The 22,955-nt window shown below is 42.3% G+C and overlaps 1 protein-coding gene across 4 annotated transcripts in view; it reads left to right on the top strand.

The window, feature by feature from the left end:
• Positions 1–19,749: 19,749 nt before the first annotated feature.
• SMG7 (SMG7 nonsense mediated mRNA decay factor) overlaps positions 19,750–22,955 on the top strand; it is a 56,487-nt gene continuing 53,281 nt past the window's right edge. For all 4 annotated transcript variants that reach the window (XM_065410033.1, XM_065410032.1, XM_065410031.1 and 1 more), the window contains exon 1: positions 19,750–19,817. In XM_065410033.1, coding sequence (XP_065266105.1) covers positions 19,765–19,817 — 53 coding nt within the window. In that variant the 5' untranslated portion in view covers positions 19,750–19,764. The remainder of the gene's footprint in view (positions 19,818–22,955) is intronic.

The following is a 22,955-nucleotide window of genomic DNA, read 5'->3' as shown; positions in this document are numbered from 1 at the left end:
GTCCAACTTGGACTGCATCTACTTTGCATTTCCTGTAAAGGTATTTTAGGATAGTCATTTAATAACTTCATCAGACTTGAACTGCCCAAGACTAAGGAATTTGGATCTTTCAATCATTTTATAATTGCTTCAGGAACAAACCCCTTCTATACATTGCCATTTTTTAAATATCAGTCCACCCTGAACAAAATTTCCTCAGTAGCTAATGGGTCAGTGCTGTTGTACATAGCATTCTTACTCTATGCTGCATGGATACTGCTGTGTTAATGGCACATATGTATATTGTGGAAAATTTAATTTCCAAGAGGAGTAGTGTAGAGAAAAGGAACCTGAAATAGGTCCGTTTCTGTGACTGGCATTATACTGAACACATTGTTTTAGAAGAGCATGGATTAGCATGAATATGTTGGTGGTAGTTCTCTGCAAAAAGAGAGGAATAGAGGTGGTTGTCTAAGTGCCCCAAGAAACTCAATGCAATTAAGAAGCAGCAAAATTTAAATTTGTTTTAAAAAACTGACTTTACACTTACTACACAACCTGTGGAACTCAATAGTGCAGTTATATTATGGAATTGTAATAGCACTGTAATAACTCCCCTTTCCCACCCATCTTTTTAATCGCTTTCTGTTTCTTTTGATTCAGAGTGTAAAATGGGCACCATCTGGGGTTAGGAATGAATTTTTACCCCACCTGTGGCATTTTGTACAACACAAATTGGCCATTTATGGATCATTGCTATGTTCTGGTATGGCTGTCCCTAATGTCCTGGGTGACAGAAACAAAGTTGTCCTTGTGGTTGACCTCCCTGTCATCTGAGCCTACACCTCCTTTTTAAGAAGTTTGACTGAAAGTTGTTCCTTCTGATCTGAAATTGGGATGACCTAGCATTTCAGCATGTAGGGTGGAAGGTTCTCAGGGATCATAATTTGAATGTAGCCAAGTTAAATGTATTAAAATATTGCTCAGAAGTAACCTTTCTTCTTCGAGTGATGGTCTATATGAACTCCACTCTGTGTGCCAACTGTCTGTTCGCACAATATCAGGTTCTTTTGGCCAGCATTGTCCATTGGAGCTGTGCCTGTGCCCTAGATGTCCTTGTGCTGCTACCCAAGGGTATAAAGAACAGAGTGGGCTCATGGCAGAGAGACAGAACCATGTTGGTGTCCAATTACTCTGTGCAATGTGCGATCTCTTGTTAGGCTTGTTAGTAGCAGGAAGTTATATAGTGTACTTAGTATAGTTTTTGTATCACGTCTGTTGACAAATATAAAAATAACTTTTTAATAGTAGATTGGGGGTGGGATATGCCCAGTTCAGTCACTGTGGTGGATACAAATTCTCCATGATTAAAACCTGCCTCTTGTGTGGTGGCTATCCCACTTAGTGATGGGTGCTGTCGGTGACTCTTTTCCCTTGATTAGGGACATATCTGGCAGATGCTTGAGCTGTGTCTTCTACAGGAGGACATAGAAGGCAAGAGAGGCCCAGCTCAAGCTCTTTCTTCTGGAATGCTTGATGAGAGCCTGGGGGGAAAAAATCTAACCAGGCCTGAGTAGTCCTCTTTGGCTAGTGCTCCTGTGAGCTGCAGCTTTACTCCGAGGTTCCAAGCTCATTCTTCATCTGAAAGATTGAATCCTTTGACTACTGAATTTGACAGAGCAGCCAAGACCTCTTCCAGTTAGTTGTCAGAAAAGGATAAGAAGGAGCACCATTCCAAGAGAACGTAGGCATGGATCATCTTTTCTGTGTATTAAAGTGAGGTAAATCCTCACAATGCTGCTGTATTGATGCTCAGCTGAAAGGCAGTTCACAGCCCATATTGGTTCACCTCTGCACCAGTTGGTCTCTGGATACCCACGGTGCCATCTAATACTTGCATCTGCACTCCCTCTGTTCTGGTGCTGAAGACTCAGATGTTGACTTTCTCTGTACCAACTGATCTTGCAGTGACTGCATTACCAGTATCATCCTTGCTCTCATCTGCAAGGTACTTCTGCCCCTGTACCACTCTCTAATACTACCATAGTACCTATAAGATCTCTTGCTCGAGTTGTGCAAAAGCTCACCCTAAGACACCAGATATACTTCCTCCAAGGGAGGAGCTAGCCTACCTTTTTTCTTTCTCCCCCTCTGAACGTAGTAGGGAGGTATCCCAACCCTCTCATCTCATTCCCACTTTTATGAGCCTGACTGGTCTGATAGGGAATTCAAAGATTGTCCATACAGAAACAGACTTCAGGAATCTTGTGGGAAACATTCATTCTGATAGCCACTCCCATGGCTCCCAGCCCCTTATCCTTACAACATTCAATCTTGGCCTTATAAGGCTCCTTGGGGGCACATACCCAGCTTGGATATCCTTTTTTTACTGTCCTCCCCTCCGCCCCTGCAAGATGTAGGTTTATTCAAGAAGGTCAATTCTAGCACCTCACAGCCATCGCCAGAAGAGATTGTCTCAGGGGGTCTTCAGCTGTATAAGAACATGTTATGAGTTAGGTTAGCTCTACCTAGCCATATTAGAGCTCAGGCATCCTCTGTTTTCTATTTGAAGAATGTTCCTGTTTCAAGTATCCCGTGTTAGTCTGTATCCACAAAAACAACAAGGAGTCCGGTGGCACCTTAAAGGCTAACAGATTTATTTGGGCATAAGCTTTCATGGGTAAAAAACCCACTTCTTCAGATGCATGGAGTGTAATGCATCTGAAGAAGTGGGTTTTTTACCCATGAAAGCTTATGCCCAAATAAATCTATTAGTCTTTAAGGTGCCACTGGACTCCTTGTTGTTCCTGTTTCAGAAATTTGTAGAGCTGCTGCATCGAGCTTGGTCCACTCACTTACAAGACACTATTCTTTAATAGAGGCTCCCAGTTCGTAAGGCTGTTTTTGGTAAGGGTGTCCTGCCTTTATTGTTTAAATAGGACTCCTAGTACCCACCTCCAAGCATACGGAGACAAGAGCTTGTTCGTCACCAAGACTGGAATCCAAGTGATTCTGTCTTAAAGTGATTTTCCACATGAAGACAGAACAGTAACTGGTTCTTCAAGATGTGTTGTCTGTATGGTTTCCACAGCCTGCCATCCTCCCCCTCTACTCTACAGAGTTCTAATACTTTAGCATTTTGTATTGGCAAAGGAACTGAGGAATGGTTGGGCCTGCTCTGCCCTTTGTGTGCTCAGATTGTGGGAATTCAAGAACATCTAGGGTACAGATGCAGCCCCAACGGACATGGCCAAAAGAATCCAGTTTCGTGTGCATAGGGCACATGTGTTGTCTACACTGATTCCACTCTTGGTACACATCTCTAACAACCACAGTTACTGCAAGGTAAGTAATAGTTCTTTTGCTGGTGACAGTCTGGGTAATTAACCCAAGAAAACTGACAGTTATAGATAGGAGGAAGGTATGGAAAGCATGTGTGGCAGGCATATTAGGATTTTGAGATTAATTTGGGCATTTGCACTCTGATAGACGACTGCTTGTATGGCTTCAGGTTTCCAGGAAGATTACTGAATGCTTACAAAAGATTCCTTAAATCTTTTATGGACTTGCAAGAACTTCATGGGAAAGCTTTCATGTATGAGAGGTTTCATCTTTGCTATTGCCTTGCAGTATTTTTGTTTATAGATGTAAACAACTATTCAATGAAATTGAAAGGCAAAACATTTAAAACTGATAAAAGAAAATATTTTTATGCAATGCCTAGGTAACCTGTGAAATTGTTGCACCATATTACTAAGGCCAGGAGCTTAATTGGATTCAGAAGAGGATTTAGACATTTATAAGGATACATTTTAGAAGGACTTAATCTCCATGTGCTACAGGACATAACCAGAGTACTGACTGACAAGGGTTAAGAAGAAATGTCTTCTATGGACACATTATTCCATTCCTTCTGAAGCTTCTGGTACTAGTCACTGTCATACAGGACTTAGAGGAGCCATTGGTTTGATCCAGTATGGCAGCTCTTATGTAGTCAGCAGCCCCATGATGCTTCATGTAATGCGGGGCCACTGGGACCAGGTGTCCCAAGAAAGGCACCTTTGAAGCTGGGAGGAAGATATTAACAGGCTGGTTGGTAGTGATGCAGATTATTTTCTATTTACACTTTGCAGAGTTACTGTGAGTTCCTCTCAGATTTATTGTTGATGAGACTGGGGGCTGGTTATGTGTTTAAAATGGAGATGATTTTGTGTTAACTGACTTGTGAAATATATTTTAATTCTTTAAATAATTGTTAGGTGAGAACGTAACATATGAAAACACCAGGAGTTCTAAGGAACTTGTTCTCTATTTTTGCTTTTGACATGACTTTATTTTGTGGGTGGGGTGGGGAAGAATAATACAGCTCACACTAATTTATAACTTCAAGGTTAGCCCTCTGTTACCTCTTCACAAGAAAGACTTCAGCTTTCTGCCCACATGTATACCAAACAAACTGCCATACGTCTCTTTATCTACTACTTCCTAAGAGGCCAGGTAAAATTTAAAAAGCATGTGCTAGTATTTCACCTGGTAAATCAGATCTAATTCAGATTAGATTATGAAAAATGTGAATTTAGAAAAATAGATTGTTGAATGTTAACTACCTGACAGTATCTTTGATAGAAAGGTGTTGAAAGCTATTTTACAAGTGTATGTAGGAAAAATTAATGTAAAAATTTTCATGAGGATTGGGCTGCTCTCTCATCCTGTCACTGCTAAAGTGTGACATGTTTCTCAGTGTGACTTAAGATTTCAGTCCTGAAATCAAAATATTTCCCTTTTTTGAGAGTCATGATACTTACTAACTTCATGAAAATGCATTCTCTTGTTACAGTCACTAGGTTAGACTGTGTTTTAAATTTTGCCTATATCAAATAGGATCTCTAACTACATTTTAAGCTTACAATTTATTTCTTATACTTTTCAACTGTCTAAACAGATCCTCTTGCCTTGTTCTAAACCACCTATTTGTCTTAACAAAACAAGTCTAGGCAACGACTTCATGGGCACGCTAATGTGTGTATCTGAAATTCATACTAGAAGAGCACAATTTTTTTTATTACACACTAATATAGAACTAAAAACAAGTAACAAAATCCAACTATAACAAGTTCTACTTTGGGAATTGCTAGCGCACATACCCAGACTTGAGTGGGGAACTGTGCATACAACATAGATCAAGAACTTCCAGCTATAGTTGTTGAACCATACTTCTCTAAATTTGTACATAATAGAAATAGAAGATAATATGAAATATTCCTGCATCATGACTGGTTCTTGTGTATTTGCTATAATATATAATTTGGGTTCTGAAGAGATATGTAAACAGACTTAGTTTGTACTGGAAACGAATGGTTTTTCTCCCATAGAACATGATGGGATGTCTGGATACAATAATTTGATCCCTGACGTTCAAATAAACTTGTTTATAAAACATCTCCTGATGAAAACTCTTGTACAAAATAACATCCAGAATTAAATAAAATAATAAAAGTCAACATTCTAAAAAATGCCAGCAACAAATCGAGGGAATCTAATACAGGAAATGAAGTGTCAGTTTAGTGGAATAATTGTGTGACCAGCAGTGGTCGTATGTTGTTTGTTTTAAGAACACTTTCACTGCAGATTTGACAAAATGCAAAGAAGGTACCAATGGAGATTTCTAAAGATAGCTACAGCACTCGACCCAAGGTTTAAGAATCTGAAGTACCTTCCAAAATCTGAGAGGGATGGGGTGTGAAGCATGCTTTCAGAAGTCTTAAAAGAGCAACATTCTGATGTGGAAACTATAGAACCCGAACCACCAAAAAAGAAAATCAATCTTCTGCTGGTGGCATCTGACTCAAATGATGAAAATGAACATGTGTTGGTCTGCACTGCTTTGGATTGTTGTTGAGCAGAGCCCATCATCAGCCTGGACGCATGTCCTCTGGAATGGTGGGCGAAGCATGAAGGGACATGAATCTTTAGTACATCTGGCACATAAATATCTTGCAATGCCGACTACAACAGTACCATGCGAATGCCTGTTCTCACTTTCAGGTGACATTGTAAATAGGAAGAGGGAAGAATTATCTCCTGTAACTGTAAACAAACTTGTTTCTCTTAGCGATTGGCTTAACAAGAAGTAGGACTGAGTGGACTTGTAGGCTCTAAAGTTTTACATTGTTTTGTTTTTGAGTGCAGTTATTTTTTTGTACATAATTCTACATTTGTAAGTTCAACTTTAGTGATAAAGAGATTGCACTACAGTACTTGTATTAAGTGAATTGAAAAACTATTTTATTTTTCCAGTGCAAATATTTATAATAAAAAAAAAATAAAGGGAGCACTGTACACTTTGTATTCTGTGTTTGTAATTGAAATCAATATATTTGAAAATGTGGAAAACATCCAAAAATATTTATATAAATAGTATTCTATTATTATTTAACAGCGTGATTAATCGCGATTAACTTTTTTTAATCGCTTGACAGCCCTAATTATAACTTTACTAAAGAGAGAGAAGATCCTAGTTTCTTATATATTTTCTTTAGGCACTTAAATAGCAAACAATTTCCTTCTTTCCAAGATGAATAATTTGTTAGAATGTGTGTATATATCTTATCACTCACTCTTGTCTCATAGAAATTCTCATAAATGTATACATCTTTGCACTCATAGCTCTTCCTCTATATTTTAACTTTAAAAAAAGTAACTTTGGAATGGAGGTCATGTTTATGTTGGGAGTTCTAAGGGTGATAAAGCTTCTATTATAGCTGGTATTTACCTGTTTCAATTAGACCTGCTCTGAGTAGGCTTAGATGACATGGTGGTAAACCTCAGGAGCTGCAAGAGGCTTTTTAGCAATATTGGAAAAGCTAGTATGGGCAACTGTGGAACAGTTTTTTCCCTCCAAAAAAATCCCTAGCGTGGATAAGGTATTAGAAGGATTTCAGTGGTCGTGTAGACTAAAGGCTTATCTACATAGTGAGGTTTTGCAGATTACCTTTGTGTGTGCTCTTGAAGAATAACTATTCCAAACAAATTGCATTCACGCAGCTCACTCTTGCGTACTACCCTCTGAATCAATGCATACAAGGCACTAACTTGTTTCAAAATAAGCGCTTAGTGTTCTGGGCAGGAATCCCATGGTGCTTTATCCTGTTGCTGGGTTCTATGCATTATGGGGATTTTGTCATAGCACATTGTGGGATACCCACTGGAAATCTGGGTTGTAGAGGTCATAGCAACAAATTGCTGAGATTCCTCTGAACACATCCCATGATTCATCTATCTTGTGAGTTAGCAGCACTTTCTAACTGCTGTCAGCGAGCATGGAAGGAACACAGCTGCATCCCACAGTCCAGGCATTCATTAATACATAGATGCTGCTGCACATGTATTTGGAATCATGCATCCAGGTGGCTTCGGCAGCCAGCTGCCACACTGGCAAGTTGTTTTCAGCAGAGCAGGCAGAGGAGGATGAGATCAAACAGTTAATTGTGTATAAAGCTTTCCTTGAACATCTTCATTCCATTGAGTGCCATTTCTGGGTTTGAGAAACCAACTCTGGTGGTAAAGGATCATGATGCTGACCAGAAGTTGAGGCAGAATTTTGGGATGACAAAGAGCACTTTCCTAAAGATCTGCACAGAACGTAGCAGCATCATACCAACGTGAGCTCTCTCCTCACTGTGGAGAAGAATGTGGCCATCACCATCTGGAAGCTTGTCACCTATGATTAGTTAGCTACCAACCAACAGCAATTTGGTGTTGGTAGATCAACTGTTGGGATTGTTGTCATGGAGGCATGCACTGTTTGTTTTAAGAAGGTGCTGATGGCATGAGTCCTTCATCTTGGCAGCACGCAGCAGGTTATTGATGGATTTGCACAGCGAGGGTTCCTGAAGTGTATTGGTGGGCCATTGATGCGATCCACGTGCCTATTCTTTGTTTCCCTCTCTCCCTGACCAGGCCTCAGAGTTCATAAACAGAAAGGGGTACTTCTCCATGGTGCTCCAGGGCCTGGTTGATCACTGTGGCAGGTTCACCAATGTGGGATGATCTGGAAAGGTCCATGGTGTTAGGCTCTTTTGAAACTCACGCCTGTTTTGTTTAATGAAAAATGATGATTTTGGTCCCAGGACCGCTATGAACATTATGGGTGGTCTGATTCCTCTTGTCATTCTTGTAGACCCAGTTTACCCTCTGTTTCACTGGCTTATGCTGCCTTTTACTAGACACTTGGATAGGAGAAAGGACCTGTTCGACTATCCCTGAATAGTTGCAGAATGACAGTGGAAATGTGGTATTTTATGAAACTTTATTGAATGTTTGTCAAAATAACCTTTTATTGAATGTCAAGCAGTGCAAACAATAAAAACCAGCTATTGAACAAAAATTATTATTCATTATAGCATGACAGACGACAGTACAAACTGTATCCAACACTGAAGTGCAGTTGTGCAACACGTTACTAAGTACTGAGTACATGTATAAAAAAATAAATAGGATATCTCCATTAATTTATAATTTATCTCCTAGAACTGGAAGGGACCTTGAAAGGTCATCAAGTCCAGCCCCCTGCCTTCACTAGCAGGACCAAGTACTGATTTTGCCCCAGATCCCTAAGTGGCCCCCTCAAGGATTGAACTCACAACCCTGGGTTTAGCAGGCCAATGCTCAAACCATTGAGCTATCCCTCCCCCCTATATCAGTGCTGTACTGGTCACAGACCCGTGTAAATGTGATTTGTGCCTGACGTCTTTTCCTTGGAATGTGGAATAGTGTGGGAAGAACCTTTGTTTGTTGTGGGGATGGTGATGGATTCTAGAACTTGCTGTTTTCAGGATCCTGTGGTATAGGATATCTACAGAAATGCCTGTTGGAGCCTTGTGAAAGGTACTGCTGTTCCTGGAACATATTGTTCTCCATGGGCTGCAGGCCATTGCAGCAGCATGTTCTCAAGATGGTTTGTCTTTTGCACAAGCTCTGCATCGCTTGTCTCTGCATCACCTGTCTCTCTCTGCAAGGAGAACTTCCCTCCACTCCACTATTTATCCCTCTTTTGGGATGCTGCCAGGAGGTCCCCAAACATTTTGTCTTAGGTCTTCCTTTTCCTGCCTTGGAAATGAGTCCAGAGTTCTGCAACTGATAGCAGTCCTGTCTTTGGAGATTGGTGTCAGAGGCAGAAGTTGGGAGAGTTGAGAAACAGAACAAGTAGTTATTGTAGGTGATTCAAGTCTCCATGGCAACAATGATACACTCTCGTTCCTCAGTTTTGGAATACTATTTCAGTAGTTTTTTCCCAGCTTGGGTAGAGTTTGGAGATGGTAAGCAGTGTTTCACCTTATTTCCCCTTTCCATAGTAATTCAGTTTTAATCCTAGGAGGTTGGTGCAGTGGGTGACAGGAGTGGGAAGTGGGGCTTGTGGGGTTTGTGCCACTTATAGGCATGGGTGAGGGGTCTGAGGTGGCCGGCAGGATTTGGAGGCTTGCATGGGGTGGGGAAGGTTGAGAGTTCTTTGAAATTAACATAGCCTGTTAAATGAGGCACCAGTTGCATTTTATCTTTATTTTTCTTGTAACCATTTCTGACTTTTATGCCTCCTAAATTGTACTCAGTTAAAATCTCTCTTTGTAGTTAGTTAACTTATTTTGTTTTATATTATCCAGTGTGTTTGAATTGAAGTGTTTGGGAAACGCCATTTGGGGTAACAAGATGTGTCCTTATCATGTCTATTAATAAAATGATGGGCTTCATATAAGTTAGTTATCCAGGAGAGGGCTGGGCAATACAGGACATATATTTCTGGCGGTAAATCTAGGACTGGGGCTGTGCTGGGGCACCTTGCAATATACCTAAGGCTGGTAAGAGCCAGTGTGGCTGGATGGCTGCGGCACACACACACACGTAGCTGGGAGCGACTTGCATGCTGGATGCTGTTTGTGAGTAGTCTAGTCTGGAGGCTACAGCAGCAAAGCAGTGTAAAGTGCATCTGAGGTTTGCGGTCAGGAGTGACACAGCTACTCATTGGTCTGGATTGTACCCTGGGTATGTCACAGCCCCACAAAGGGGATAGCCTGTCTTCACCCATAAATCAGACAGCTGTATTTGCAGCTATTCTGACTTGGAGATGAGAGAGAAATTATGAATGACAGTTAATACTACCCATAGACTTAGGGTACGTCTTCACTACCCGCCGTATTGGCGGGTAGCAATCTATTTATCCGGGATCGATATATCGTGTCTCGTTAAGACGCGATATATCGATCCCCGAACGCGCTCACCGTCGACTCCGGAACTCCACCAGAGTGAGCGGCGGTAGCGCAGTCGACGGGGGAGCCGCGGCCGTCGATCCCGCGCCGTGTGGACCCCAGGTAATTCGATCTTAGATACTTCGACTTCAGCTATGCTATTCGCGTAGCTGAAGTTGCGTATCTTAGATCGATTCCCCCCTCCCTCCCCCCCCCCCCAGTGTAGACCAGCTCCAATTCCTTGGAAGTCTAGGAAGCATAGGAAGAGATATATGATTTTAAATATACTTAGGCTTGGTCTACACTGCAAAGTTAGGGTGATGTAAGCTGCCTGGCGTCAGCCTACTTGTACATGTACCTGCACTTAAATTGGCCTCCCACCAATGTAAGTGCACTGTCATAGCAGTGCAGTAACACCACCTCCCCCAGGGGCGTTTAGCCAAGGTCAATCTACTGAAGTTGACATAGTGCGAGTATAGACACTATGTTACTTACGTCAACCCCAACAGTCCGCTAGCAGCTGTCCGTCAGTGCCCAACACTAACTGCTCTGGTCGCAGTTGTCAGTTCCACTGCCCGAGAATCCCAAAGGCCAGAAGTCCCCCACCTCCCCCTTTTAAAGTCCTGCGATTTTATTATTATTTCTAATGCCTTTTCCTGATTGTCTGGCTTGCCGAGCACACCTAGCAGCTCTCCGTTATGTGCCACTGATCATGCCAGCTATCTGCTCCAGATGCACTGTGGCTTGGAGTAGACAGGAAATATTGGATAATCTGGACCAGGAGAAGAGGCTCGTGCAAGCACAGCTACGGACCAGCTGTAGAAAAGGGACATATAAGAGCAGATTTAATGGGGGATGCAGGAGAAAGGGTACAATAGTGACAGGCAGCAGTGCCACATGAAAATGAAGGAACTGCATCAGGCATACCAGAAGGCCAGAGAGGCCAACAGTCAATCTGGTGCTGAGCCACAGACCTGCTGCTTTTATAAAGAGCCACATGCCATACTTGCGGAGACTCCACTACCACCCCACAGACCGCCATAGCTCCAAAGAGCTTGAGTCACAGGCCCCTGGCATGAACAGCGAGGAGGAGGATGGGGGATATGCGACCAGCACCTGTTTGAAGCTGCACTGCAGTCCTGGCAGTCAAGCACGGGCGAGCCTGGTGCAGGGAAAGGAACCTCGGGTAAGTGTGCAACTGTATTTCCTATTACAATGATGTATTGATGGCGCCCACAGTTTAACAGGACACAGCTATCGACTTTTCATTAATTTACTCATATTAGAAGAGATAGCGGTACAACAAAGAGAGGTAGAGTTATCTGCTTTTCATTCCTCTGTAGAGTTAAGCAAGGGGGACACACGGAGCAGTTTGTTTTTATAAACAGGGATGTCCCTGGAATCCTCCTGAGAGATCTCGGTGAAACTTCCATGGATGTACTCTGCAGTTCTCTCCCAAAGGTTTCTAGGGATGGCAGCCTTATTTCTTCCTCCACAGTAGGACACTTTCCCACGCCAGTCAGTAATGACTTGGGCAGGCACCATTGGAGTACACAGGCTAACAACATACGGTCCCAGCGGCTTTGGGACTCCAGCAGCAGCTGTGCTCTGTATACCTTTGTTACTTCAGGAGTGAGATATCAGCTAAATCACCACTGCCTGTGAAAAATGGTGCCAGTATTCAGTGCCATTGCCTATACTCATAGTTTCATGCAACCTAACTATTCCCTCCTCATTTCCTTCCCCCCGGCGGGCCATACGCACCGTGATTGCTGTGAGTGGCACCATGTACAAGCACTCCGAAGCAGAAATGTCAATAAGCATGGCTTGTTTAAAACTTTAGAGAAGCAAGGGAAGGGAATTCTGAATCTTAACTTTCACTTTCCATTGTGACTGTATTGACAATAGTACCTCTGTTTTATCTACAGCTGCTCTGTTGTGACATCGAGGGGTTTCCTCCTCCACACCTGCAGAACTCCAGAGCCAGATAGAGAGGAGACAGAGGACATGGTTCATGAGATCCTGCAAGCCAGTGCTGCATCAGATTGTGAGCAAAGGGCCTGAAGGGTGAACATTGCAGACATCCTGGAGAAAGACTAGGAGCTCCAACAGGAAAAAGGAGAGGGAGATGCATCAGGACATAATGGGGCTTCTCCAGCAACAAACAGATGCTGCAGACTCTTGTAGACCTACAGGTTCAACAGTCCAAGGCTTGCCTCCTTTTGTAGTCCACTGAGAACTCCATTGCAACACCTCTTTAAACATTCCACATGGCATCAGGGGCTGCATCCCTAACCCTACCACTCCATCCTGGGGCAACGTTAAGAACAACCACAGCTTCACATACTCTGACCTGTGAAAGCCACGGTTTGGTATATGGATAGCTAAAATGGACCTGAGTGTGCTTTCCCTTTAAGTTCTGTTACATTAAAAATTTAATATATTAATGTATTTACTTTTAAATTGCACAGGCTTTTTGTTTTTTTGCACTGGTTTTGTTACTGAATAAATTTCTATTATGTGGAAAAGAATTCATCATTAGTAGTTCACAACATATACTGCAGAGTTCCTAGTAGTTCAGAAAGCACCCACTCACTTGTTACCGTATAGTGTGACACAACACATTAGATCAGTGATAGTGTAATAATCATAAAAGGACAGCAACCACTGCAAAATTAATAGGTGCATTGGCAGTGATCTATATCTGTACACGAAGCACCAAACAATTCCTAAGAGGCCCCAAAATAGCAGGGCCAGGTAGATCACAGTACAGTACAATGCAATACTGTGGATCACTAGTTAAGTACTCTTTCAAAGCCTCCCTAAGCCATATAGCTCTGCAGTGAGCTCTTCTAATCACCCTTATGTCTGGCTGTTCACTCAGCAGACAGCAGGCATCTTTTCCCCGTTTGTTTCACAGATGTTATTCAGGACACAGCGGGCAGCTATAACCATTGGGATTTTTTTTCACTGAGATCCAATCTTGTGAGTAAATAATGCCAGTGTCCCTTCAGTCTACCAAAAGCACATTCAGCTGTCATTCTGCACCTGCTGAGCCAGTGGTTGAATCTTTCCTTGGTGCTGTTGAAATGGCCAGCATATGGTTTCCTGAACTGAGGGATTAAGCAGTAGACTGGGTCCCCTAGGATCACTATTGGCATGTCAACATCACCAATGTTAATATGCCAGTTGAGAAAAAAAGTCCTTGTTTGTAGGTTTCTGAACTGTCCTTTGTTCTTCAAGATGCATGTGTCATGCACCTTCTTGACTGGCTAATGTTGATGTCGGTGAAGCGTACCTGGTGCTCCACCAACACTTGCAATATCATAGAAAAGTAGCCTTTTCTCTTGTACTCTGTGGCAAGATGGTCTGATGCCAAAATAGGGATATGCATACTGTCTATTGCTCCACTACAGTTTGGGAATCCCATTGCTGCAAATCCATCCACTATGACCTGCACATTGCCTAGAGCAGTGGTTCTCAAACTTTTGTACTGGTTACCCCTTTCACATAGCAAGCCTCTGAGTGCGATCCCCCCCTTAAATATATAAAAAAGAGTTTTTAATTTATAACACCATTATAAATGCTGGAGGCAAAGCGGGGTTTCGGATGGAGGTTGACAGCTCGCGACCCCCCCCCCATGTAATAATCTCGCGACCCCCTGAGGGGTCCTGACCCTCAGTTTGAGAACGCCTGGCCTAGAGTAACAGTCGTAATAGCCCTGCACACAGAACTACCCCCACAATGGATTTTCAAGCTCCAAAATTTTTTCCTGCTGACCTGCAATCTGACTTGCAATCTGACATTGCAAGTTTCCACAATGTGATTACCACTTGCTTCTTCACTGTCAAAGCAGCTTTCATTTTGGTGTCCCTGAGCTGGAGAGCTGGGGCAAGCTTGGCACACAGATCCAGGAATGTGACCTTGTTCATCAACCCAAACCCAACCCATTACAGTGCAATCCCACCAGTCAGTTTTCATTTCTTAGGCTCAGAGGTGACACTCCACTATCTGCAGCTGCTCTATGAATGCTACCAACAGCCTTGAATTGGTTCTCACTATGTTGCACAGCAATCTGTCCTCCAAGAAATCAGTGTTCCATGCTGATTTTGGTTTTTAAGATGTCTCTGCAAATACTGGAGGATCATGCGTCTTGTGCTTGCAATGCTTATGACAATATATCAGAGCTGTGCAGTCTCCATGCTTCTGTCAGATGGCGGACAGCAAAGGCGGCCATGCAGGTTCGTGGGATTTTTTTAAGAAAGGCACGAAAATTATGGGATATAGATAACATGATGGAATTGAGACAGTTGCATGCTGGGAAGCTGACCCCTTATTCCCAGTCACCGCTGCGCAACTTTTTTCTGTCCCACTGTGCTTTGCCAAAACCTCTCAAAAGAAAGTGCATTGGGCAGCAGTGGGTTGCAGACTGGGTTACCTACCCATTGTGCTTGGCACTGTATATTGACACACTCACTCCTAGTGAGTACATGCAGTGCCAGGGCGAAGAGCCAAGTATGCATGCGCACAAGCGATACACTAACTGCAGTGGCTTTACGCCGATGTAACTTGCGGCGGCAAAAGTTTGTAGTATAGACATGCCCTGATATTTAAGTAATTTCCATTCCCTGTTTTATAAACTTGTACTTTGTTAGGGCCTGCCCACAAAATGTGGATTCCATTATGACAAGTATAGGGACTTAATATAAGGAGTAGAGGTTTTGTTTATTTCAAATCATAAATGTAGTGTTCCAAGATAGGCAGATAAGGTTTATTGAAATATGCTGTACCAGTGATCACATTTTATTAATAGTTGTTTCTTTTGTTTAAATGGTAGTAATTATTCTAAGGTCAAAGAATTGACATAAATTGGTAATTGACTTGGTGAAAACTGATCCTTGGAAATGAAAGCAACAGAGAGTCCTGTGGCACCTTTGAGACTAACAGAAGTATTGGGAGCATAAGCTTTCGTGGGTAAGAACCTCACTTCTTCAGATGCAAGCTCACACAAGTTTGCATCTGAAGAAGTGAGGTTCTTACCCACGAAAGCTTATGCTCCCAATACTTCTGTTAGTCTCAAAGGTGCCACAGGACCCTCTGTTGCTTTTTACAGATTCAGACTAACATGGCTACCCCTCTGATCCTTGGAAATGAGTTAGTCTTAACAATTAACATTTAAGAATGAGTTATTTTTTCTGGGTATTAAACTCAAGGGTGAGTCAATATAACTAGTGTTATGATGTGCCTATAGGTTTCCTTTTTTTAAAATTGCACTTTATCTCCAGTGTGAAACTGCAAGAAGAATTGGATGCATCTTTCATATAGACACACAATGGAGGCTTTGATTTGGGACATTAGTGGTTCAGAAATATTATTCCTACGTATTGAAACTCTAACTGTTCTTACTCTTTAAGGGCTAGTCTACACAGGAAAGGTTTACTAATTTATTGTAGTATAGGTACATCAATTATAATTCTTTTTCGAGTGTCCTCTGCATATTCCCACTCATGGAATGCACTGACCTTGTCAGCGCAGACAGTGGAACCTAACCTTCTCATAGCAGTGCCTGTTAGAGCCATTCATGTATCCTTCCTACCTCTCCTCTCTGCATTCCTGAACATTCTGAGGGCAAGGCTATGAAAGGGTATGTGGTGCCCTTTGCTTGCTGCCTCAGTTCCTTCCAGCCACACCGGCAGAAAGATCTGGAGAGGTTCACATCTATCCAATCAGGATTCTTCTCTCAAAGAATTTAGTGGTTTACTTTAGTGTAGTTTTTAGTGTCCCTTTAGTGAAAAGGTTAGTTGGTTAAGGAAAAGGTGGTTTTTATTATTATTATTATTATTATGATAGTTAATTTCAGTTCTGACTACTGGTTCCATGTCCGATCTGAAAGTTCAGACTTGCTTTTGAAAGGCGCACCTCTTGTCTTGCAGTCTTTCTGGTGTTGTATACCCACACAAAACACCTTGAGGACGGTCACTCTCCTTCAGGATGCTCTGTCTATAGTACACTTACTCTGAGGGTATGCAAGGAATGCGACAGGCTGTAAGTCTTACTGCGTCATGAATCTCTGGTTGCAGAGACTCTTGGACCCGACACATCCAAGGGATCCGTATTCACAACGAAGAGGCCTGTGTCTGCTCCTTACACCTCTGGCATTAAGAACAACGCTATGTAGAAGGTTTCAATCACTGCTCAAAGATCAAGATCCAGCACCTCAGTGCAATCAGTTTCCCCCAAATCATTGGACTGACCTTAAAGGCACTCGGACTTAGTCTGTTTCAGCTTGTGAGATGAAAGCCAAACCACGGGAGAAACCCTCGGATCTTTCTACTTCAGTTCCAAGATGTGCAAGACAAGAAGGCTTCTGTTAGCAAGGACAAATTGAGAGAATCCTCAGTTCGATTGCATCTAGACTGGATAACATCAGATCCTAAATCAAAGTCTAAGATTCTGGTTGAAGGTATATCCCTGCCTAAAAGTCATCCCCCAGTTCTGAAGACTGCATTGGATCCAAAGATTGTTGGAGCAGGAAGTAGTTTCTTCATCTCCTATTCACTCTTTACCAACATTTACTATGGTACTGCAGGTACACCATACAGATCGGCAATTCCATACATTACCAGAACCTGAAGAGACAAGCTTTTTCTTCTGAGTGGGATAAAATGAAGGTTACTGCTAGTTATCCTCCTCGAATGCCCTCCTCCTCACAGCCAGAGAAGAGGTGAGAAAAGTTGTCTCAAATATCCCCCAAACACTCCATTTTACACATGCCAGGTCTTGTAGGGTATGTCTACGCTGCAATAAAACATCTGTGACTGGCCTGTGTCAGCTGACTTGGGCTGCAGGGCTCATGCTGCAGGACTATAAAATTGTAGTGTAGATATTTGGGCTGGGGTCTGGGCCCTTGGACCTTCTCCCCTTGCGGGGTCTCAAAGATTGGGCTGCAATTTTATAGCCCTGCAGCCTGTACCCTGAGAGTCTGAGTCAGCTGAGCTGCCAGGTGCAGGTGTATTATTGCAGGGTAGACATACCTGTATTGTCTTCAATAATTTGTAGTATAGACTTGCAGTCAGAGGAAGAATTGGATGTGTTAGACATACCAGCATACCTCCTGGGTTCCATTCTCATCAGAAGGAATACACCGGTCAATATGGTGCCTATGTATCATCACACCCTCCCAGATATGATGTGGAGCATGAATTTGTTTACGGGCATGAATGACAGATAGTGTTCTGTGCTTGATAGCCTTTGTCTAAGCATTATAGAAATCTTTTGTGTTCTCATTGACTTAGGAATCTCTCCCACTAGAGATCAGGAAAAGTCTCTCTCCTTGGATCTGAGAGTCCTGGATCTGTCAACTTTACCTGCTTTCATGGAGCATTTCCTCTGCTATAGTTCCTGCTACTGTCAGATGAGCAGCATATGGCTCGTTTGGAACATTGAGTGGAAGGGGTTGCTTCCTCTTCTGAAGATGTTTTCTGTGAACTTGTGGACAGAATGGCAGACACACTGAAATTCCCATCTGTTACAATGGAAGAAATATCCCAGCCTGTTTGACATCCTGAGTTCTCCATCAAAAAATTGCCCTTCCAATATTAGATGGACTATGGCAACCTGAAAAGGCAGCGCTCACTCACGATAGCTCACACGCGCTCTCTCTCTCGCTCTCTCTCTCTCGCACACACGTGCACACCCCCATATAGGTCACTATCTCTTCAGAGACATTATCTAGATGGGTTAGACAGTGCATAGAGGAGAGCTTTAGGTTAACATCCATTCAACTCCCTGTTGGGATTAAGTCGCAGTCTGCCAGAGCAATGTCTACTTCCATAATGTGGTATGTAGGATATGTCTGCACTATAAGCACTACAGCTGCAGCTATGCTGTAGTTGCACTGTAGCATAGACACTACAGTGATAGAAGGGATGTTTCCATCACTGTAGTAAATCCATCCCCTTGAGGCAGTAGCTAGGTCAGTGGAAGAATTGTTTTGTCTACTTCGCTGTACCCACAATGGAGGTTAGGTTGACCTAACTACGTCAGATGGGGTGAAATTTTTCACAGCCCTGAGTGATGTATCTAAGTCGACCTAACATTTAGGAGTAGACCAGTTTCAGATATGTTCTAATTGCAGAGATCTGTAAGGCTATTACTTGGACCTCTATACATACCTTTACAAAACAATATTCCTTTGACCTAGTATAGACAAGCCCTAAAAAGACTTGAATCCTTGTCTTTGTCCCGCACTCAAGCAATTGTGTTTTTAAAAAAAAGAAAAAAACCCAGCAACAACAAATTCCCCCCTCCTCCCCCCTGCTTGTTTGGTGTAACTTGATTATCTTCATCAGTCCTTGTTAATATCTAATGTCTTGTCCTGTCTTCCTCTTGCAGGCAGGCAGAAGTCCTGAAGGCTGACATGACAGGTAATTGTCTCTTATTTCACCATTAGTGCAGTTACTAAAATTGTGTTTGAGTCCTATTTTTCTTTGTGCTGTAGTGACACAAAATGCTTACCAGGCTCCTAATAGGAGTGAGACGATGGGCATAAAAGAAGCAGGCGGTAAAATTTCATTTTAACTTTGGACATTGAGACCTAACTGATATCCTGAGTTCAAACAGTTACTTATAAACATGATCTAGTGAGTAGCTGGGATTTCCAAGAACTCTGGTGTGTGCAGGTTGTGTCCTGTTAAAGGTCTATTCTTCCCATGTGGATAAATGGAGAATGCTTTACAAGTGGCTATACTCCCTGCTGTAGATGGAAAATGAAAATCTGAAACTTAAATAGTTAAAACTCACATGCAGTGCCTTAAAACACTTATGGAGAGACAAGTCCTTTTCTCTCCCACCTGGTGACGTAGGATGAGTCCTATCTTCCACCTGGGAGGAGAGAACAGGACTGGACCTAGCTCATATGTCTTGGGTAATGACTGATCTGATACTTATTTAAAAATTAATAGCAGATATTCTCAGTAATAGAAAAGATGTGTCTCTGGTTTCTAGCACCAAAGATGCTGGAACTGCCGAGTCCAACACTAACTTGGGGATCCCCCAAATGCAGCCTGTGAAGTCCTAAAATGCTGCTTTGCAGCATCTATCTTCTGGCTTTTACAAGATAGCCTGTTTTTATTGCTGGTGAATTTATATAAGTGGTAACTTAGTCTTTTTCAGAACTGCAATAAATATTATGTTGATGTGCTTTTGGTAAAATAGTTTGCATATGAAATTCATGTGCAATCCTCTGGTTTCTAGCAGCTTGTCATTTTGGCCCTTTGTTGCAAAGCCTGCAAATCTCTTCCTGGTATTCATTGATGTTCCTAGTTTTTGTTTTTTGATGAAGCTGTAATTGAAGGGAGGTGTGGCATGAACATGATGTTTTCTTTCCTGGGGCAGGAATGGGAAAAATCAGTTGAAATGATGCTGTTCTATGTACTGGGACGTGGTAAATCTGTTTTTGGTTTTTTTTTGATGCTCAGATTCGAAGCTGGGTCCAGCTGAAGTCTGGACATCCAGACAGGCTCTGCAGGACTTATACCAGAAAATGCTAGTAACTGATCTGGAGTATGCTTTAGACAAGAAAGTGGAACAGGACCTGTAAGTATTCTAATCACAGATATTCACATGTGTTTGTGTACTAGAGCAGGATCCTTCCAAGACGTATGGAAGAATGGGTACAACCTATAAAATGGGCTCAATTTTTCTGTAAGTGGAAGCTTGAATAAATACATTTTGAATAATCTTACACTGAATTTAAAGAACTAGGAGGAATATATGGGAATGGGGACTGAAAAGATGTTTACAATTCCTGCCCTTAAGGACTTCGGGGAAAACCCTGCTGTGCATCAGAAAATCTCTAATGGATTTATATTCACAAAAAAGGACTTGTAAATAATAGTTCATTGTTTAGGCATGTGCAGCATACACACTGTGAGTGAGATGCATGATTTATGGAACTGATTAATGTTGGAGAGAGGTGTGTCACTTGTTACATAGAGACTTCCCAATATGTAATTCCTAGTGAAATCCCTGCAGCATTCCCAAAAAGTTGTTTGAGAATTCTAATCAATGGACTTGTCTTTTTAGTCATCCAGGTAAATAGGGAAAAACAGACTATGTCCAAGAGGAGCTGCTCTGCCACATAATCTTTGTTATGGAAAAGACTTTGGGTACTCAGCCTTAGCAATTATAGTGTAGCTCCCACTGAGGTCAGGGGATGGGATCTAGCTCCACTTGAGAGCCATGTGGGTGAGACACAGCTCAGAACAATAGACTCAAAAACAAAAGACTCAATCACACTTGCTTTACCCACTAATGTCAACTCTAACTTACAAATGAGCAAGTGCCACCCTGCCTTACAGCTGAAGCACAGAAGTAGAGTACTGTGTGTTAGTAAAACAAGCTGGAAGTATCCCTGTGATCAGTATGAGAAGAGGGTGGTGCAATCATCACTGATGAAGATCCTCTTATGGGGTGAGGACTAGTGGTGTTGAGCCCCCCTCAGTTGTGTGAGGTTGAAGGGAGGAGGGAAGAGAGGCATTTGCCTTTCTGTTACCATCAAGGAAAGATGGATCAGAAGAGCAGGAAATCTTCCCTAACACTGCCATTCTGAGCATTCAGGAAGCTGGTGATGGAGGAGCTCCAAATGTTCATTCATACTAATTTAGGGACAAAGACTCTATGCCAGAGATTGGGAAGAGATCATCTAGGGATAGTGCTCTAATGGGACATTCAGTATGACTTCCTCACAGCCAGGTGAGGATCTTGCTGGATTGTCCCCCAACTTCTTTTAATTCTTTGCTTCAGTCTTCACGGCTGAGGATGTTAGGGAGATTCCCAAACCTGAGCTGGCTTTTGTAGGTGACAAATCTGAGGAACTGTCACAGATTGAAGTATCACTAGAGGAGGTTTTGGAATTAATTGATAAACTCAACATTAACAAGTCACTGGGACCAGATGGCATTCACCCAAGAGTTCTGAAAGAACTCAAATGTGAAGTTGCGGAACTATTAACTAAGGTTTGTAACCTGTCCTTTAAATCGGCTTCGGTACCCAATGACTGGAAGTTAGCTAACGTAACGCCAATATTTAAAAAGGGCTCTAGGGGTGATCCCGGCAATTACAGACCGGTAAGTCTAACGTTGGTACCGGGCAAATTAGTTGAAACAATAGTAAAGAACAAAATTGTCAGACACATAGAAAAACAAACTCTTGAGCAATAGTCAACATGGTTTCTGTAAAGGGAAATCGTGTCTTACTAATCTATTAGAGTTCTTTGAAGGGGTCAACAAACATGTGGACAAGGGGGATCCGGTGGACATAGTGTACTTAGATTTCCAGAAAGCCTTTGACAAGGTCCCTCACCAAAGGCTCTTACGTAAATTAAGCTGTCATGGGATAAAAGGGAAGGTCCTTTCATGGATTGAGAACTGGTTAAAGGACAGGGAACAAAGGGTAGGAATTAATGGTAAATTCTCAGAATGGAGAGGGGTAACTAGTGGTGTTCCCCAAGGGTCAGTCCTAGGACCAATCCTATTCAATTTATTCATAAATGATCTGGAGAAAGGGGTAAACAGTGAGGTGGCAAAGTTTGCAGATGATACTAAACTACTCAAGATAGTTAAGACCAAAGCAGATTGTGAAGAACTTCAAAAAGATCTCACAAAACTAAGTGATTGGGCAGCAAAATGGCAAATGAAATTTAATGTGGATAAATGTAAAGTAATGCACATTGGAAAAAATAACCCCAACTATACATACAACATGATGGGGGCTAATTTAGCTACAACGAGTCAGGAAAAAGATCTTGGCGTCATCGTGGATAGTTCTCTAAAGATGTCCACGCAGTGTGCAGAGGCGGTCAAAAAAGCAAACAGGATGTTAGGAATCATTAAAAAGGGGATAGAGAATAAGACTGAGAATATATTATTGCCCTTATATAAATCCATGGTACGCCCACATCTCGAATACTGTGTACAGATGTGGTCTCCTCACCTCAAAAAAGATATTCTAGCACTAGAAAAGGTTCAGGAAAGAGCAACTAAAATGATTAAAGGTTTAGAGAGGGTCCCATATGAGGAAAGATTAAAGAGGCTAGGACTCTTCAGTTTGGAAAAGAGAAGACTAAGGGGGGACATGATAGAGGTATATAAAATCATGAGTGATGTTGAGAAAGTGGATAAGGAAAAGTTATTTACTTATTCCCATAATACAAGAACTAGGGGTCACCAAATGAAATTAATAGGCAGCAGGTTTAAAACAAATAAAAGGAAGTTCTTCTTCACGCAGCGCACAGTCAACTTGTGGAACTCCTTACCTGAGGAGGTTGTGAAGGCTAGGACTATAACAATGTTTAAAAGGGGACTGGATAAATTCATGGTGGCTAAGTCCATAAATGGCTATTAGCCAGGATGGGTAGGAATGGTGTCCCTAGCCTCTGTTCGTCAGAGGATGGAGATGGATGGCAGGAGAGAGATCACTTGATCATTGCCTGTTAGGTTCACTCCCTCTGGGGCACCTGGCATTGGCCACTGTCGGTAGACAGATACTGGGCTAGATGGACCTTTGGTCTGACCCAGTACGGCCTTTCTTATGTTCTTATGTTCTACCCCTGGATCTTATTTGAGGAACAGGAGCATCTTTTTGTACCAGCCTTGGTTAATAGTCTGCATTTCTTCCAGTCCCTGGCTGAGAGTCTGAAAGAGCATGATGTTAAAGCTGCTGGATGTTCAGACA

This window comes from Emys orbicularis, chromosome 8 (genome assembly GCF_028017835.1).
Source record: "Emys orbicularis isolate rEmyOrb1 chromosome 8, rEmyOrb1.hap1, whole genome shotgun sequence".
Taxonomy (NCBI): domain Eukaryota; kingdom Metazoa; phylum Chordata; order Testudines; family Emydidae; genus Emys; species Emys orbicularis.
This window is presented reverse-complemented; position numbering and strand designations above follow the sequence as displayed.